Here is a 19,517-nt window from a genome sequence, read left to right as displayed (position 1 = left end):
CCCCTCCTCACTCCTTTGTCCCTTCAGGAGAAGGATTGTCCCTCTGGGGAGGAGAAGATGGAGCACTCTCCTCCCACTCTGTGACACGGACACAACATTTCCTGCACCACACAACGCTCTGCTGACCAAGTGCTTGGAGATTCTTGAGCAATTCACAGGGCAACCTTGAAATTCCTCGTAACTGGCATCTCATTTCCCATCATAAAATTATTTCTGATCATAAAAATAATTCTGTAAAGCTCCCTGGAGAGAGAAGCACATTTTTCATTATCTCAGACATTTTTCTCTGCAGTCTCAAATCCTGTGTTTGGCATGTCTGGACTGATCTCCAAGTGATTTTCACTTGGAGACAGAGACTGAGTTCAGTGTGCAAGTTTACTCCAGTGTTATGTGAAAGGTTACTCAAGTGTTACATTTTGGGGCTGTAAGAACAAAGCTTTACACACTTAGGGAGGGAGACAGTGTGTTTGTGTGTGTTTGTGTGTGTGGAAGAGCATGAGGGGGACAAGGGCTGGTCACAGTCTTTTAAGACCAGGAGATTTTTCTCTGCTCTTGGTTAACTGTTATTTAAATTGTCCTTCTAAAAAAGAAGTAATAATTTTAACTTGATCCAATTCTAATAAGAACATACATAATGAATTCTTCCCAATTACTTCACTGCATGACACTATTAAATATTACTTGAGATCTAAAATGAGTCAAAATGATTCATCAATTGAAATAATCAGTATTTATGAGGTTTAAGCAATTGTTTTCCTAAAATCTGAGGTGAGGGGTTGGCTAAAAATGCCCCCCCATCTGCTCTTTCCCAGTGCCTTGTAGCACAGTCAGTGTGGGGCAGTAACTAATGGTGGGCACCACACTCAGAGACTGAGGCAAATTTGTGTCTCCCTTTCCCCTGCAGGGCTTGGATGGAGGTGGGTGCCACCCTGAGTGACTGAACTGCCACTGGGCACAGTGGGCATGAGGCCCTTCCCCAGTCCTGAGTGTGCCTCCTCTGTGCCTGGGGGTGCTGAGCCTGTTGGTTTGTTGAGGGGAACGTGGGGAGCTCAGATGGGGGACATTTCTTGGGATGGGAACTTCCCAAACCTTGCCCACTGTCATGGCCATTTTAGCTCTCCCTGTGGCCCCTGAAGGCAGGAAGCCTTTCCATGCTCTCTGCTTGCTGCTGGGCCAAATCCTGTGTGCAGAAGTCACCTCTGCCAGTGATGGAGACACATTAACTGGCCTCTGTGGTGGGACTGGCCTTCCAGACTGGTGAAGGCTGGAGTGTCCTGGGTGGGCTGGCACCTGCAGCACCTGCCCTGTGAGCAACCTCCCCACATCAGCCTGCCCAGGAGTTCTTAGCCCCAAGCCTGGGATTACCAAGGGTGCTCCCAGCAGGGTGTTTGTCAGGCAACTCTCTCCCTCCTCCAGACACTGCTTTGCTTTCTCTCTCCTGTTTCCTTACTGAGCAGCACAGTGGGTTATGCACAGACTCTCACCCCTGCCTGTGCCTGCCTGAGCTACAATGCATTTGTAAGTGCTGCCAAATCTAAGTATGTTTCTTGTTGCCCCTTAGATGCTGCCTCTGAAGTGAGGATTTCATCAGTACACATCCACTTGTGTGTGTACTGCTGGTTCCAAGCATGCAGAAGAGCTGCTGGGAATGGGGAGCTGTGGGATTGGAGGATCTCCAGAGGTCCTGTCCAACAGGGTCATTCTATGGAGCTGTGACTGAGGGATTGAGTTCTGTGCTTGGTGATTTCTGCTGGTGGCACAGTGGGGCAGTGACCTTCCCTCCTCCAGGAATGCAGAGCAGGGTCTCCTGCATCCTCCAACCTTTGAGGCTGTGCTGAGCCTGACCTGTCCCCTGTGCCACCCTGACCTCGATGCCACCTCCCCACAGAGCCTTGTCCCAGCCAGCAGCACCTGCTGCAGTGGTGCTGAACTGATCTGCCAGGGCAGATCCTTGCACACACTTTCTCCCTGATCCGAGTGTCCTGCGCTATCCCACTTCTGGCTCCCCACTCCCCCCACCCAGGGGCTGCTGCTCCCTCCCAGGCCATGCTTGGCCATCACCCTCCCTAGGCTGAGTTTTCTCAAGCAGAAGCCAACCAAACCTTAAAAGCTTTCTGGTCCCTGGCTGCCTGAGGAAGGCCATGTGCAGATGGCTTTAAATGTATCAAACTAAATGGGCTTCCGTCCTCCCTGGCTCCAAGTGTGACTTTATCCCCAGCTCACTTTGCAGAGGTGCAATTGCTGGTGTGAGAGCTGACCTGAATAACTAAAGACTTTGCTGCTGCTGCTGCTGCACTGAGAAGAGCAATCAAAAAGCAGTTCTGCTACTGTACGTTTCAAATTGATCAGCATTATGCAAATCTCGCCTCACTTGCTGGTGTTATCTCTACTTTATGGCTTTAGGAGCAAATAATGTGTGCAAGGATTAGGCCATTTAACCCCCTGCATCACCCCTTCTGCAGGAGACTCTTCTCTCTCCAAATTCCCTGCAGATGCTCTGAGGGGGTTGTACACTTGTCACCCAAAGGAGCATCCAAATATAGAGGACAGCACAGAGAATGTTACTCTGCCTTTTTTAGAGAAACTTTTCTTTGCTCTCAGTGACCTCTGACTGAACTGCTGTTTAGGTACCTTCCTCACCTCCATTTAAACCAGGCTTCAAAAAATCTTTTCACATGAAGCATGTCATTAAAATGCCACAGAGTGCCAGTGAAACATCAGTCTCACCAGCTTTATGTATTCTGCTGGACATTCAAATCATTGATACACTGGCAACTTGTTTTCCTTTCTGTTTCCCACGAGCAAAAAACATTTGCACTTCAGAGTCTTTCCTCTGCTGTTTGTACAGTGCTAAAGGGAAATCCAAGCTCTGCAGGCTGAGCCAGGTGAATATTCTGTGAGGCACAGATGAAATTATCAGTACAGGATTGGACTGGGCAAACAGGAGGGGAAAGGGAAAACAAAAGAGGAATTTTGTCTGTGTTTGTCTCACAAGTGAGCTCTGTAGTTTGTTGGGGGTTTGTCCTTTCTTTTCCATTAAAAGGTGAGGCAAGGGAGGGAAAGGGAAAAGGAAAGGGAAAGGGAAAGGGAAAGGGAAAGGGAAAGGGAAAGGGAAAGGGAAAGGGAAAGGGAAAGGGAAAGGGAAAGGGAAAGGGAAAGGGAAAGGGAAAGGGAAAGGGAAAGAAAAGAAGGAGAGGGAGAGGGAAATGCAGGAAAGGGAAAGGGAAGGAAAGGAAAGGAAAGGAAAGGAAAGGAAAGGAAAGGAAAGGAAAGGAAAGGAAAGGAAAGGAAAGGAAAGGAAAGGAAAGGAAAGGAAAGGAAAGGAAAGGAAAGGAAAGGAAAGGAAAGGAAAGGAAAGGAAAGGAGAAAGGAGAAAGGAGAAAGAAGAAAGAAAAAGAAAGAAAAAGAAAGAAGAAAGAAAAGAAAGAAAGAAAGAAAGAAAGAAAGAAAGAAAGAAAGAAAGAAAGAAAGAAAGAAAGAAAGAAAGAAAGAAAGAAAGAAAGAAAGAAAGAAAGAAAGAAAGAAAGAAAGAAAGAAAGAAAGAAAGAAAGAGAAAGAAAGAAAGAAAGAAAGAAAGAAAGAAAGAAAGAAAGAAAGAAAGAAAGAAAGAAAGAAAGAAAGAAAGAAAGAAAGAAAGAAAGAAAGAAAGAAAGAAAGAAAGAAAGAAAGAAAGAAAGAAAGGAAGGAAGGAAGGAAGGAAGGAAGGAAGGAAGGAAGGAAGGAAGGAAGGAAGGAAGGAAGGAAGGAAGGAAGGAAGGAAGGAAGGAAGGAAGGAAGGAAGGAAGGAAGGAAGGAAGGAAGGAAGGAAGGAAGGAAGGAAGGAAGGAAGGAAGGAAGGAAGGAAGGAAGGAAGGAAGAGAAAGGGAAGAAAGGAAGGAAGCAATCAAGGAAGCAAGAAAGCAAGCAAGCAAGAAAGAAAGGGGTTAAGTGACCTGCAAACACAACTTTTGTTTCAGACTGACCAGCCCCTGTGTTTGAGCCCAGCTGACTCGGTCTGGGAGCCCTTCCCGGCCGCTGTTTCCCCTCCCATGGCTCTGCTCCCAGCGCCGATGTGGGGTGGGTGCACAGCACCGTCCCACGGCACCTCTGGGGATCCAACTGCCGGGATGAAACCAAAATGCCTCTGTGAGCCAATGCCAGGGCCAGGAGCAGGAGGAGGGGCGGCGATTGCCCGTGTCCTGCGGAATCCCCGGCGCACGGCCCCGCTGCTCGGGCGCACCCGCTGGGATGGGCTGGCACTGCCAGGGCACGGCAGCACACGGGACAAGGCAGCGCGGCTGAGCCTGCAGGAACAGGCATTGACAAAAATCACAGGGCACTTCGCCTGCCAGACAGGGAATTTTGGTGTTTGGATGGCAGTGCAGCTTGGTTTTGGCTTTTTCTGTCCCTTCTGGATGTGTCTCTCTCCCCTGAGTAGGAAGAAAGCTCTTCCACTCCTGTGCCATCCTTCCCAGAGCTGTCACTTACCCCGATGCAGCCAAGTTTGGGGGCAAAAAAGGGTTTTTTCTTGTCTATCTCTCCTCATCTTACTCTTTTTGTGGCTAAACAGAGCTCAAAAGCAAATGTGTAATGATTAACTGCTTCATTTTTAAGAAGAGGGGGATTTTCTAAGATATTTGCCTCTGTTTCCTGCTTTCCAAAAGAGAAACCCACCCATTGATGCACCTGCAGGCTTGGCTGAGGGGCAGCATGGGCAGCACAGGTGCCACATCCCCACTTCCCCCCACTTGGCTTTTGGGGCTGTCAGACAGAACCTGCTGCTACAAAGCCATGAGCTGAATGCCCTGCACTTTTCTGGCACATTCCAGCAGGCCCCCACCTACCTCTTCCTCTTCCTCAAACTGCTTGGGCTACTCCCAACAACGTGGAAATGCTCATCTGAGTTTTCCATTAGGGGCTCTCCTGGGAGTGCACTGAGCTGGGACTGAGCAGGTCTGAGTGATGGCAGGGGGAAAACTCGAATTCATCAGTAATTACTGTACTGGAAAGGCCCTCTGCAGCCTCCTTGTGCTGCTACAGTTTCTCTTTGCTTTCCCATATCTGGAAAAGGCAGTTGTTTCCCTCCTGAGGGTGGCTCAGGGTCTGGAGCATGGTGCCTCCTTGCCTCTGCCCTCCCAGCTGAGTGTCCTGCCCCAGGGCATTGCCCACAGCCACTGTTGCCAGGAGAAGAGCAGAGCCTGGGGAGGAACACACTGCAACAGTGGCTGGATGGATTCAGGCTGTGGGTTATTTTGGGATTTCTGGTTTGCTCAGCTGGCCCAGGAGGTGGAAAATTGGATTTTCTACTTTGCCTTCCCCTGAGTGGGTCACCCTCCAAGGAGCAGTGCAGGATGGATGTGATGCACACAGAAAGCACAGCCCTGGCAGGATGTGGGCAAGGCCAAGGGAGGGCATTTTGGGCAGCCCTGAGTCTCGTATCTGGCTCAGTCCTTCAGCCTAAACATCAGTGGGATTTCCCTGCCAATCCCAAGAAATGCCAGTGTGTTCCTCACACTGCAGCAGTGTCCAACTCAGATTGCAGTGCCCCTTCCAACACTGACTGCCCTCTGTCCTCCCCTGGCCTTGGCTGAGATCCACCACTCTCAGAGCTCTTCTTCTCTGAACTGGCAGAGCCCAAATGCATTAACCTCGTCCTCAAGGCTCCCTTCCCTCTCCAGACTACTCTGGGTCTGGGTGAGGTGATGGGTTTTTGTTCACGTGGATCTCCACATATTTATTGCCTTTTACAGTGGTAACTGGGGATGCCTTTGGTGTCAACTAATCCCTTGCAAGCCCAGGAAGGTCAGGCACTGAGCTGCCTTTGCCTTTGCCTTTAAACCAACTATGAAAGGCTGACCTGGCTGCAGAGTGGGGCAACATGTGCATCATTAGGAGCTCTGGAACTGCTTTTCCCTGGTAACAGGTGGAGGTGCAGCCAGTGCCTCGCTGACATAACAAGGAGCACATGGCACTGCCCACGTGAATTCTCCTGCTCTTCTGTTGTTCCAGTCCGTGCCCATGAGGAGCCTGTGAATTTCTGCTGCCAAGGTAGAGCCTATTTCTAGCACTTAATCCTGCACTTATAGATACAGCAGGAGCTTGGGGGATCGAGGACTCTGCGAGGGAATGGAACTTCAATTGGCTGCAGCAGCTGGAACCCAAAGCAGGATTTGCTGGAAGAGCCTTGATGGAGCCCAGGAGAGAAACTTTGGGACAAAGAAGAAAGGCAAAGGGTGAAGGAGGTTATTCCTCCCATTTTTGAATTAACTTATGCTTGAGTACACTCCTCACTCCCTATGTGGTGGCAGCACACACTGCCTGCTCCAGAAGGGCTCAGCAGGAAGCCTGATGGACACGGTGCCTTGGACAAGGGTGAGAATGGAACACAGTCTGCTTGCCCAGAATAGATGTGAGGGGGTTGTTTGTGTTTTGTTCTGAAACTGCTCTGCACTCCAGCCCGGAATAACTGTTTTCTCCCATATTTCTCCTTCTTGGCTGGCTCAGATGTTCAGCCACCAGCTGTTTGCTAGGGTTGTTCCTCCTGCTTGCTCCCTCCTTTCCAAATTCTTCAGGACATTATTTTCTTGAAGTTTTTCTCAATAAGAATTTAATCAAACAAAACAAAAACACAGCAACCCGCCGCTTCTTGGACAGTGTTTGATGTGTAAATATGTAAAGAAGGAGTGTTTTGAAAATGCCATCAGCTACCTCCTGGGGACTTGAGTCCTACAATGAGCCAAGGTGACTCCACACGGAGATCTGTGCTCCTGCAAGATTAAATTCCAGCTGCAGTGGGAGCAGGGGTGACCAGAGGCTCAGCTAAGCCACTTCTTAAGGAGGCATTTTTTGAATAGCAGCACGATTCTCCTCCAGGCCAGGCACCTCCTTGTGTCCCCTGTCAGCCAGGTCCTCACCTGGGGCTGGGGCTGCTCTCAGTTCCCACCCTGCAGCTTTGGAGTTATTTGCCCATTTTGTTCTCTCTTTACTCTCTGGAGTCCAGACAATTGATACCTCTGCAGTTTTTTGGCCAAATCAAATCTGGGGGGGAAATAGCTCCTAATATTTCACCCTGAAGTGAAGTACCTCATACAGTGGATATCAGAACTACTGTGATTGCTCCCAGTGGATGTGACTCCAAGGAAAGTTGTAGCAGTGCAGTCAGGAGAGATACTCCATACAGGGCTCAGGCAGGTGACTTCTGATCTTGCTCTCATCCTGCTTAAAGGATTCACCTCTGCTGCCATTATTATTGAATAAATTACACTGCAACAATTAATACAGTGCAATTTGATGGACAAGTCCTGCTGCTATTTATGCTTTGCTTGTGAAAAACAATTCACCACACTATTAACTTTAAACTTCCTCTATACCAAGTCCAAATTTGCATCTGATGGGTTTGTCACAGCAGGCTGGCTGCCAACTGGACTACTTGTGGCACTTGGGAGCATTAATGATGGATTATTGTGAAGAGACTCTCAGAAGAGGGGGCTGTGTGATTACTGATCATCTTTTCAGTGCAGTGTCCCCTTGCAGCAACAGAAAACATTCAAATGACATTGAACTTCTCATTCAAAAGTCTATTTAAATAATTTCCCCTCATCTGTGTAACTGTATGGATCAGAACTCACTCCCTTGCACAGATGCAGCTCTGAAATGTAAAGACTGGCCCTGGTTTTTTGGGAGCAATTACTCCAAAGGAAATGTTCCTCCCCAGTGTCAGGGAGCTGCTACAGGGTCATTACTCAGCATGAGGTTCATCAGGTGCTGAAATGCTGCAGGCTCCACCTTTTAGGTGCAATGCAAAACTGATGCTCCTACCACTGTGTTCACCTGAAGGCCAAGAGGATTTTTCCATCAACTCTACTAATCCCTGTGTTCAAATTCCAGGCTCAGTAATTGCAGACTGCCCATGGTTCCAAGCAGAGACACTAATCAGCCCTCTAGCTCTGAGGTGGTGGGCAGGGTAATCCCTGCATAACAAGGCAGCAGAGTGTGCTTTGCTCTCCTTCTCCTTGTCTGTTTGTCTGCTGGAACTCCAAGCAATTTAATCTATCCAGGTGTGATACCAGGGTATCAGTCATGATGACTGGAGATAAAGTGTCAGGTTATTTGGAGAGAGTTCAGGTTATTTGGAGAGAGTTAAGGGGAAAATTCCAATCTGCATTCAGTTGGGAGCTTCAGAGCAGGCTTGAAAGCAAAGCAAAGGATGGTTTTTCCAGATCTGAAAAAGCAGTCCCTTTACTCAGGTGGAAAGCACAAGAAATGGGCAGTTTGCTGCTGTTGGATAAGCTCCAAGAGCAGAATTTGCCCTTGTTTGTCTCTACCCACATGAATCACAGCAAAATGAGCCTGTCTTTGGTCAGAGGCTTCCCACAGGATGTATCAGGGTGGGGCTGCAGGAAGGGCCTGGCAGAGGCAGGAGAGATTCCCTGGGTGATGTGTGCCAGCCCTGCCTGCAGCCAAGGCAAACACCCCCTTGTCTGCAGCCTCCAGCTCCAAACCAGTGCCCTCCTGGGCACCTGTTTGCCTTGCCTGCTCTCATCTCTGCCACCATCCCCTGTCACCAGGAAAGAGGCATTTGCTGTGCATTTGTCCATGTGACAGTTCTCCAGTGGGGAGCAGCTGCTGGGCTGTGCAGGCTCTTGAGAAATGGTGGGTTTGCAATGAAACAGTTCCTGCTGCTGGAGGTCTGTGCTGGGCTGAGCCCTCAGGGAGGCTGAGGGTGAGCACCACCCCAGGCTTGTGAGGAACAGAATCCTGCACACACCAGAGATGAAAGGCTTGTGCTGCAGGGAAGAGCATGGGAGGGTTTAATCCTGAAATAGCATCTTGCTGATAGAAACAGGGGCTGTTTGTTTTTATCTGCCTATTTGGAGACCGGCTGCTCTCCCAGTAAACGTCCTCTTGTGCACACAAACACCAATATTTACCTTGACAAGATAGTTTATTATCCTTCTTAATTTTCTCTTCCTCTGAACGTTTCCGTTCTCTTACCAAGAGGCAAAACCATTGTATGGAAAAACAACCTCAAGTGAAGAGATTACGCAGCTTAACACATTCCTCCTCCTCCTCAGCTGAGCTGCAGTACCTGACCATTAGTATGTTCTTAGCTCTGTCCACTCCTAAATATTAAGGTTTTTTAATCTACCATATCTCATTTATAAATTTTAATAGGCCACATGAACCTAAGGGACAAGTTCTCAAGTCTTTAGGCACTACTCCTTTCTGAAAGGGGAAATGAGAAGAACACAACTCTGGAAGTTACATGGTACAACAATACCTAAGTATATAAAAAAATGGACAGTTGAGAATATTTTCAGGTGCAAAGAAGGTAAGGAGAGGAGGATTCACCACAGAAAAGAAAGAAAACATGTCTCAATAACTTTCTCTACCTCACTGCCCAAGTGAACCTCAGAAACACAAAGGAAAGCAGAGCTAACTTTTGCTGAACTCTTGTCCTCATGATTCAATCTGCTGTCAAATTGGGTGGATTAAAAGAGGCACTGGATGTGCAAAGTGACAATGTGGCTCTGTCTTCCATTTTTCCAGCAAGGGAGGTTAAAAAATGGGATTCCAATAGCTATTTTCCCTCTATGGCCAATGAACCTGCTTCAGTGCACACCACAGTTTACTGCAGATTTCTCCAGGTTGCCCTGAAAATGAGCTGTCTCTCAAGTGGTCCCAACAGATAAATGAAGAACATAAAACACAGACTTAGAAAGTGTGTCTGGAGCAGGATGACAGACAGACATAAAAGCCAGAGCAGTTTATCCAGTTTCTTCCATCAGCCCCACTGGGACTCTTCCTGTCCCAACAGATGTTCTCCAGTGCTTTGCCCAAGCTAGTTCCTAACCCCAAGGGATAGAACTTCCATCACTTCTCTTGGGAAACTGTACCCATAGTTCTACGACCTCACTGCTCAATATCCTCCAAATTCCTATTAAAATGTGAGTCCTATGGAGTTCGTTCCCTGCCAAGCCCTTTCTGCTTCCCCCTGTGGAACCACACATGGTGCTGCAGCTGCTGGAGGTGCAGTGGCATGGTGGAAAAGGGCTTTAGATGACTTAATTTCAGACCAACTCCTCTCCACTGTGCTGCTTCTTTGAACTCGTGGTGAAATGAGGGGGTCACTGGTTCCTGAGTCTGTGTCAGCTCTTGCCAGCTAAACCCTGGGAAATGCCACCCACTCCTGTGGGCTGGCGAAGCAGGATCATACCAGCTGTGACAAATAACCCAGCAGAAGCCACTCTAAGCCCCAGGTCCTTACCTGTCACCACCAGCTGCATGGTGAGGTTCTGGTAGAGGCCATACTTGGGGTTGCTCAGGACGATGGTGTAGTTCCCGGCGTGTTTCGGTCTCACGTCTCGTATTCCCAGCCTGTACTTTGCTGGATCTGGCTCATAGCACGTGTGGTTGTCCTTGATCAGTTTGCCATCCTTGTACCTGTTTTGGAAGTTTCCTTCAGAAACCCTGTCACTCACGTGAGGGTGGGTAAAGAGTCATCCGTGGGAATCAGTAAGGGAATTACAGGGCTATAATCCCTTGACTGGATATCTAATTGGATCTCTATTCCTATTATGCCTCCACTCTAGAACAGAGTGGCATCTGGGGTGCTGTGGGATGGGTTCATCCAGCAAAGAGGAAGAAGATGTTTTCATGGATCTGAATGAGCAGTGCCTCTCACATGCTCAACTACCATCAGAAATGTACACCTAAAAACCCCGCAAATGATGCTGGATGGGCAACACCAAGGGCAGGAAATCAGGGGTTACCAAAATGTGTGTCATCAGCTTTAAAAGAAGATTAATTAAGCAAAATTGTCTTTCAATATGTGTATGAAACCCTTTGATGTTCCTGAAAAGTTGAAGTCTGTGACCTGGAGAAGGACAGTCAACAGGAAGGTCAGTGGGGCATTCCCAGCCTGGAATGTTCTCTAGGAGCAGGAGAGCAGTGTTCTCACTGCTGACCCCACATGCAGATTTGGGTTATGATCAGGAAACAGGCCAGACTTTGCCACACACAGAGCTTTGGGCTTGGTGGAAGGAGAAGCTGGGACATGTGTCCTACTGCCTGAGAATGCTGGAAACTTCCTTTACAGTCATTAAAACAAGCGTCCTGAGAGACTTCCAAGAGGAACAGCTGCAGCTTCGAGGGAAGGCAGCTCTGGTGGTCCCAGGCAGCCCCCAAACTGCTCCACACTGAGCCCAGAACAAAGCCTTGGCAGAGAGAAGGGGTCAGTCCCCACTTCCACTCCCCCAGACAGCCCATCCCTAAATAACAGCAGCAATCAAACTCACCTCCTGGCAGCACTCATTAAACTGCTTTGACCAATATTAGTGAATTTTGTATTATTTCACTGCTAACAAAATGCAGCAAGGCCATCCCTGAGCAATCCCCTCTGCTGCCTGCCATGCCCTTCCTGGCCAAGGACAGGTGCTCTGGGCAGGAACCACCTTCTCTGCCAGGAAATGCAACCCCTGCCAGATACCCCATGGCATTTCATGCTGTTAAAGGTGTTTAAGGCTTTGGAAGGGGTTGGTAAAGACCCCTGGCAGAATGAAGTCTGGACAAGCAGCAAGAGAGATGACAAGTGATGAAAGGGCAAAGAGGAACACAAATGTTTCATGTCACAAAGGTGCTGCTGTGTTGCCCTTCCTGTTTAGCAGATCCTTTACATCCTGGTGGAACCTTTAGTTTGCTCAGGAGGATTCACTGCATTGTCTACAAGGATCTGGTGGTACAGGATTGGAGGAAACTACTTAAAAGTTATGAGGAGAAATGATTTCTCACACTGAGAATGTGTATTTTCTGTTCTCCACTGCCTCCTTGCAGGCTGAGCACCACTGATGGGAGTCCACAGGCAGCCCTTCCCCAAAAGCTTCCTACTTGAGCATCCCAAACAGTTCTGCATCCAAAGCAAGTGAAACCCTCATTTTCCCTTGGGGATCTTTTCTGGATGACTAGAAGGAAAACCAGCATGGGAATGAGGACAGGCTTAGCAAGCTGCCAAGGCAGCTCAGAGCAGTCACACCTCAGCTAAACTGTGAGCCCCAAGCTCTGAGCATTCCCAGCTCCATCCCTTATCTGTGTGATGAGGAACAGTGGCAGTGTATTCCAGCCAGGAGGGCACTCACCAGGAGACGCTGGGCCGAGGGAAGGCGTCCACCTTGGCAGCCAGTTTGAGTGACTTGTGTCCTGAGGAGATCTCGTAGTAAGGCCCTTTCTTGTGTGACACCGTAAGGTAGGGTTTGTCTGGGAAGAGAAAGGAGCAGGAAGGTGAGGAGTGGCACCACTGCCACAGGACTGTGCTCACACCTGAGGACTGTGCTGTGCCTCCCTGGGATTTGCCCAGAGCAGATGTGCAGGGCTCAGCCAGCCAGCTGGGATGCCAGGCTGGTCCAGCTCGCCAGCCATGGCAGGAAGGGCTGTGCCCACATGAGGGACTCCATATGGGAAGCAGAGAATACACATCTGCATTGCCCCTGGATCAGGGGTGGGAATGCCTGGGGATGTCTTGTCCATGTGGATGCCACCAGGCTGCATTTTCCAGGGCCTCAGCACCACCCTTGGTGCCAGCTTTTTTAACACAGTCCAGCTCCCAGTTAATCCATATCCTCAGACATCACAGGATCCCAGAATGGTTTGGATTTGGAGGGACCTTAAAGCCCCTCCAGTCCCATCCCCTGCCGTGGGCAGGGACACCTTCCACCAGCCCAGGTTGCTCCAAGCCCTGTCCAACTTGGCCTTGGACAGGCCCACGGATGGGGCAGCCACAGCTTCTCTGGGCACCTGTGCCAGGGTCTGCCCACCCTCCCAGTCAGGAATTCCTTCCCAATATCCCATCCAAATGTACCCACTTGGACTTGTCTGAAGACACAGTGCTGGGTGCTGACTCTCATTGACTAATTAGAGGGTACAGATGACTGATGGTTGTTTTAACTAGCTGGCTTTCTTCCTAATGCCATTTCTAGGTCAACAGATGTCACAGCTGGACCTTTCCAGCTGTGGTGCCTGGGTGCCCTGGTTTGGCTCAGCACTCACCATACACTGTCACTGTGACATTGGCCTCCAGCCTGGTGGCATTGGTCCTGCAGATGTAGAGGCCTCCATCCTCCATGGTGACATTTTCAATGGTCAGGCTACTGCCAACTTTGTACACCACATCACTCTGGTCCATGGCTCTCTTAGGAGAGGGGTGCTGGGAGGCAGCAAAAAGAGGGGCAAAAGGCAGCATAAAGTGGATTATTTTGTTCAGCCTTTCAAAGTCTGCCAGTAAAGAAAAGCAGTGATTCATATCAACATTATCACATCTCCCCATCACTGAAACAAATAATATGAAAGACAAATCAGCAGGAAAAGCTCTTGTGTGAGGTTTCATTATTGAATCTAATAAGAGAGAGAAACAGAGTGGAACTGTGGTGCTTCTCTACTGAAATGTGGGCAGGCAGCTAAATGAGGAGATGGATCAAAGCTCAGCCCTTCTGCAGGACCAAATCCCAGGGATCTCAGGACAAAACTCCTGCAGGCTCAGAGCTGTGCTCTGGGGGTTTGGGTTTGGTTTTTTAGAAATTTATTTTGGTCACAGTCAGTATTTTTCTGTATTAAAAGCCTCCTACTTTCTAAAAGAAATATATTATGACAGAAATACAATATATTATGACAGCCAAGTGCCAATGCAAATTCTTGTAGTATTTTAGAAAGCATAATTACTTCTGATAGGATATTTTAACCCAGAGATTGGGCCAAGAAATTTTATATTTATAATGTTAGAAATATAAGGAGGGTTCATAGGAAAACAACTCTCTTCCACCATATGGGGTTCAAGAAATAAAATTCAGTCACACCGGCACTTGCACTTCTAAGAATTCCATGTTATGTTTTCTGTAGTTTCTCCACTGAAACAAACCCAGAAGTTCTTTCTTTAAGTAAGTAAAATAAGTCAAAATTAATTAGTTTTTAGGAATCACATTTTACACCTTCCCAAGAGGCCTGGATGCTTCTTTGAAATGTGTATTTTGCTGAACTAAAAAGAAAAAAATCCACTGATTTTAATTCTGAGCACCAAACAGAACCATGAGGAGAATCTCAGACACATGAAGTGATTTGGAAAATACCCCTGCTTCCCTCTGTGTTTCCTTGGGAGACTGAAAGGCTTTGGTACCTCAAATCTCAGTCTCTTACATGTTTCTACTTCATATTTGGCACTTTTGTATTGCATTTCCCAGAAAGCTCAAGAACCTGCACTCAGAATTTAGATTTCATTCTGTGGTGGCAATTTCAGCAGGTACAACTGTCTTTTGTTTTGCTTTTTCCTACTTCATAAATACCAAAATGAATGAGCAGATGAACAACTTGTAGCCTTCATGGCTGCCTTTGAGACTTGTCCCTGTGAGACAGACAGAGCAGAAGAAATGAGGGTTTTTCTTCCCAACAAGAAGCAAACACTTGTGGCTCTTCTTGCCAGGTTATTTTTAGCCTGAGATGTGCAGTTTAATCTGCAGGTTCAGGAAGGTCAGATAAGTTTCAGCTTCATCCAGACTGAAAATACAATCAGTGGTAGGCTTACAAACAGTTGGATGTGTTTCAGCATAAAGGGTAGGCAGGTTTTGCTCAGCCCTTGAGCAGGTTTTGAGGAGGGGAAGGAGCATGAAAGCAGAATGAGGGTTCCCACCACTCACCCTCCCGCGGGGACACGTCCAGATGAACTCAACGCGCCCGTTGATGAAGGTCTCTGCTCTGCATTCCAGATGGAGAGTCTCTCCAATCAGCAGCTTTTTGGGAGTTGCTTTCAGAGCCAGGTTCTGTATTCTGCCCTCTGAAATGAAAGGGGCAAAGGTGTAACCACACAGCACCCTCGGCATCAAACACATGAAGGCTGGAATTCACACTCTGGTTGCATTCCCCACATTCATTCCTTTCACCTTCCTCTGTCTTCTCTATGGAAAATGTTGGAACTGCCCACACATGGAAACCTTGGGGCAGGTGTGTAAGGGCCTGAGCAGCAGCTGAACACATGGACACAGTCAGCTAGGAAGGACTTCTCCTGCATTTGCCATGTTTGGCTCCAGTGCTCACTCAGCTCCAGAGAAAGACTTTCCAGGGGTGGCTCATCCTTTTGGGAGTGAGAGGATCCATTTCTGTGCAACATCAAACATGTTTCTCCTGCCCTCTCATGACCTGCTCCCTTTCTCCTCTGAATGGGATCCCCAAATCTTGATCTTACACGTTTATTGACACCTTAAATACATCAGCTCTGAACTAAATTCCATCCTGTCTCTGGTGTCCTGTACCAAACACACCCCTGAGCACTGCAGAGGACAGAGCAAGGCATTACCTGGGGCCTTTGGGGCTGCTGAGAGTGATCTAAGAGGGGTTTTTGGGTTTGCATTCATGATTCTTGTAAAAAATTACTCCAACAATGAAAAAGGGAGATAGAGAGAGATTTACAGGGCTTTTATTCCTCTGACATACAAATTTACAAGCTTGTTGTTTAAAGCTGAGTGCTAAATGTATAGAAGGATTCCATGATCTAATGGGAGAGGAGTCACAATAAATATAAAATATATGAGGAGAGAAAGAACATACATTGAAAGCAACAGAAAAATAAATTCTAATTGGCTTCCTATAAAAGCCCAGCACTCAAAAATTTAATGTTCAGTTGCTTCAAATTCAGATTTTAATTATGAGCTGAAGCTCAGCTGTAAATACAAGGGAAATGGTGTAATAAATCACCAAGAGAAAATATATAAAAAACCCCAAAGATCTGAATTAGCAGTTTAGTGAAATTTTTATGTCATGATTGCGTTTCTAATGACCAGGAGCAAAAATAAAGCTGGTGTTTGGTTTATCCTAAACCTGCAGTTGTGTTATTGTAAATACAGCTCAAACCAAGCAAACAAAGCCTTGGTGGGGTTTGAATAAAATGCTTCTGTTTTGTACCACCTCAACACTTGGTAATTTTTCAAAACCAAGAGTGGATCAAATCCAAGTTCTATTGAACAGGGAAAAAGAGGGAGAACAAGTTTTCTTTTAGCATTTCAGCTTGGACTGGCTACAGATTCCTCCCAATTCGATGTATCAGGTATAACTGAGGCTGCCCAAGAACCAGCACCCAGGGGCTTGCAGGGAACCAGGGCCCTGTGGCCGTGCCTGGGGCAGGGCACACTCACCCAGTCTCTGTGCCAGGTAGTAGGAGTTGAACACGGTGCCATTGATGTTTGCAGAGCACGTGAGCACTCCAGAGTACACAAAGGAGTGCGAGGGGATGACAAATCCTCTCCTCGGGTCCCACACCATCCTCTTGAAGTTGATCTCTGCAGAAGAGGGGTACTGAAAGAGAACACACAAGGAGGTTTGTGAGCCCTTCCCTGTTCCCTCCAGCCAGGCAGTAGCCAGGGAGAGGCAGGGGGGTCTCTGCCCTCCCAGAGGGGTGGGTGGGCTCCTTCCACACACATCAACCTAAGCAAACAGAACAGCCCTCCCTGAGGTAGGACTGTCTTTGAAACCCAAAACTTGGGCATCATAATGGGGTTTTTGATTCAGCAGCCCCAGCGCTCTCAGATCTCAGGCAAGATGCTGTGCTACTCATTGCAGGTCCCATTTCTCTCATCTCCTTACTGGAAATAATTATGCCCATCTTATATTAATTTTGTAGGGTAATATTTTTGCAAGTGGTTAAGGATAAGATTTGCTTCTACCAGTTCCACATGCAGCTACCACACACTTTGCTGGGATCTTGCAGTAATATGTGTGAAGTTAGAGGCCCCTAAAATCAGAATTCCTCATGTCACTAACTCACCTGCCAGGAGTTATCTACAAGGTGTGGTCTGTGGCCAGGCATCACATTTTGTCTAAACCATGGAAATGGTGGAGACACTCTCAGAGCACACTCTGGTTTTCCATGGAGGCAGCTTTGGTGACCTCAGAGTGTAAACCATAGGATGGCACAAATAAGGGGACTTAGGAACAGACATCTTTTGCCCTAAATTCATATATATGTGCAATGTTCTGAGATTCTTAAAGAAACCACTCTCTGTAAGTTCTGTTTATGAGGTAGAAGCGAGAATACAAAAGGCTGATTAGAATGAACCCTCCTCCATATAGCCTTGGACAGCACCAGGGTTGAGCAGCTTGGCTTTTGTTGGTGGGAATAATTAGTTCATTGCTATATTAACACACAGGGAAGCTCTGTGATTCCTAGAGAAAAGGTAATTTACTTTCAAATAATTTTGAAAATCTTGGATTATAATGTGGAAAAGAAACACGAGACGTTAAGTGCAGACAAATAGCTCAGAAGTGTGTAAAAGTGAGATCACTGAAATCACCCCATTTTTGCAGGAGGATGAATGGAAGCACAGTTGGGTCTGACTTTCTCATCAGAACAAGAGAAGGCCCTTCAGGACTGGGGATGCTCTATACGAGTGTTGGATCCTTTCTACCCAAAACTGCGGGGTCTGGGGAAATCTCAGTTTGCCCACACTCATGGGAACTAACTTTATTTGGAGTGCTTCTCCCTCCTCCTCACACTCTGGCTGCTCAAAGGTGAAACAACTTGATGATTTTCTTTTTTCAAAGACCTTGTTTTATCTTGGGGAGCCAAGGGAAGAGCTGCAGCAGGGACTGCAAGCAGGAATTTCCCCAGTGATGGAGCAGTTTTGCTCCTATTCCTGTGCAATCCTGTTTGTCTCCCAACAGCCAGAACTCTTGTTTGGCAGTGCCACTGAAATAGGGTTCAGCTGAAATAATTCTCCTATTCCACAGAACTTGCAGCTTCAGGCTCTGGGAGCTGAGGCTCAGAACTCTCCTCTCAGAAAGCACAGGGCATGAAGTTGGCACTGGTTTGGATCACTTGTTGTTCCATTTCTAGCCCAGCCCAAAGACAAAGGAATTGTGGCTGAGGGTCAGGAATTGGGGATGCCCTGCGGGAAGGAGGCACAGTCTCTGTGTTTTGGAGCAGCTCTTCTGACAGCAGCAGGAAACAAGGATTTCATGTAAATGCTTCTGAAATAATCAAGCTGTGATGTCTCTGTTTAGAACCATTAGGAAAAATAAGACAAATTACAGAAAGCTCCGAGACCCGAGGCTTAATCATGCTTTAACACTCATGAAGGTCAGAGCTGTAAGTGGAAAATGAACCACATCAGTGACTAAACAGATCTGACAAGACTGAAAATGCTTTCTTTGCCTAGAATTAAACTCATGTTATGCAGAATTAAAATCTGAAATGTGTGTCTTAGAATGAGTTCATTAAAAACAAAGATGATATATAGAGTTAGCTGGGATCTGCTTAGTATTAGCAAGAGGTACCTTTCCCATGCATATTTAAAGGCCAGAGAGTGCAATGATTTTAAAGTATAATGGTAACATAAGGAACTTAATTTATGGTGCAAAAAAGTACATTTTCTACAAGAATAATAAAATGTGATGAAGCTGAACTTCATGGTTTGGCAGCTCTGCTCCCCAGTGGCAAGGGGAGGGGGAGAGAAAAAATAACCCCACTCAGGAGGCCCTTTTCAACACTCCACACATATTAAATGTCTTCATCAAACGTTAGAGAATATATATTTGAGCCATCAAACAAAAAGTGTCAATGGGCTCGGAGGAAATCACAGTGGCTTCCCCCCCTTTGAAGTGTGTTGTCTACTGTGATTAAATTTGGAAGCAGAGGATGTTCTAAATCGGTCTGACGGCCCCGTCCCCTGTGCTGCCCTTTCCCCTGAGCTGCCCCTCCTCAGCCACCTCTCCGTGCCACTTCCTCTCCCCTCGGGAGGCACCACCGTGGCTCTGCCGTGGCATTCCCACACAGCCAAACTGGTGCTGCCATTCCCTCACTGGGGCTGGGGCTGGCACAGCTCCCCAGTGTGGTGTGTCTTCTGTGGGGGGCACCAGGGCTTGTCTTGGCATCACAGCACCCCTGAACCTCCTGAGCTTGGAGTGACCCATCAGGATCAGCGAGTCCAGCCCTCAGCCCTGCACAGGACCATGCCCAGGAGTCACACCCTGTGCCCCAGAGCATCATCCAAACCCTCCTCAAGCTCTGGCAGCCTTGGGGCTGTGCCCACAGCCCTGGGGAGCCTGGCCAGTGCCCACCACCCTCTGGGGGAAGAACCTTTCCCTGAGGTCCAACCTGACCCTGCCCTAGCACAGCTCCAGCCACTCCCTGGGTGCTGTCCCTGCCCTGGCACAGCTCCAGCCATTCCCTGGGTGCTGTCCCTGCCCTGGCACAGCTCCAGCCATTCCCTGGGTGCTGTCCCTGCCCCGGCACAGCTCCAGCCATTCCCTGGGTGCTGTCCCTGCCCTGGCACAGCTCCAGCCATTCCCTGGGTGCTGTCCCTGCCCCGGCACAGCTCCAGCCACTCCCTGGGTGCTGTCCCTGCCCTGACACAGCTCCAGCCATTCCCTGGGTGCTGTCCCTGCCCTGGCACAGCTCCAGCCACTCCCTGGGTGCTGTCCCTGCCCTGGCACAGCTCCAGTCATTCCCTGGGTGCTGTGTCTGCCCTGGCACAGCTCCAGCCATTCCCTGGGTGCTGTCCCTGCCC

At 48.1% G+C, this 19,517-nt stretch overlaps 1 protein-coding gene across 3 annotated transcripts in view; it reads right to left on the bottom strand.

Annotated features, from left to right (window-relative positions):
* LOC139678330 (vascular endothelial growth factor receptor kdr-like) overlaps positions 1-19,517 on the bottom strand; it is a 137,379-nt gene that overhangs the window by 62,816 nt on the left and 55,046 nt on the right. For all 3 annotated transcript variants that reach the window (XR_011699014.1, XM_071569065.1, XM_071569066.1), the window contains exons 5-9: positions 16,149-16,308; positions 14,658-14,794; positions 13,021-13,177; positions 12,114-12,231; positions 10,247-10,422 (exon numbers count right to left, since the gene is read on the bottom strand). Coding sequence is in view for 2 of the 3 variants with exons in the window: in XM_071569065.1 (XP_071425166.1) it covers positions 10,247-10,422; positions 12,114-12,231; positions 13,021-13,177; positions 14,658-14,794; positions 16,149-16,308 (748 nt within the window). In the remaining variant the exon portion in view is untranslated. The remainder of the gene's footprint in view (positions 1-10,246; positions 10,423-12,113; positions 12,232-13,020; positions 13,178-14,657; positions 14,795-16,148; positions 16,309-19,517) is intronic.

Source organism: Pithys albifrons, chromosome 14 (assembly GCF_047495875.1).
Source record: "Pithys albifrons albifrons isolate INPA30051 chromosome 14, PitAlb_v1, whole genome shotgun sequence".
Classification (NCBI taxonomy): domain Eukaryota; kingdom Metazoa; phylum Chordata; class Aves; order Passeriformes; family Thamnophilidae; genus Pithys; species Pithys albifrons.
Note: the sequence above shows the minus strand (reverse complement) of the source record. Positions and strands in the feature narration are given on the sequence as shown.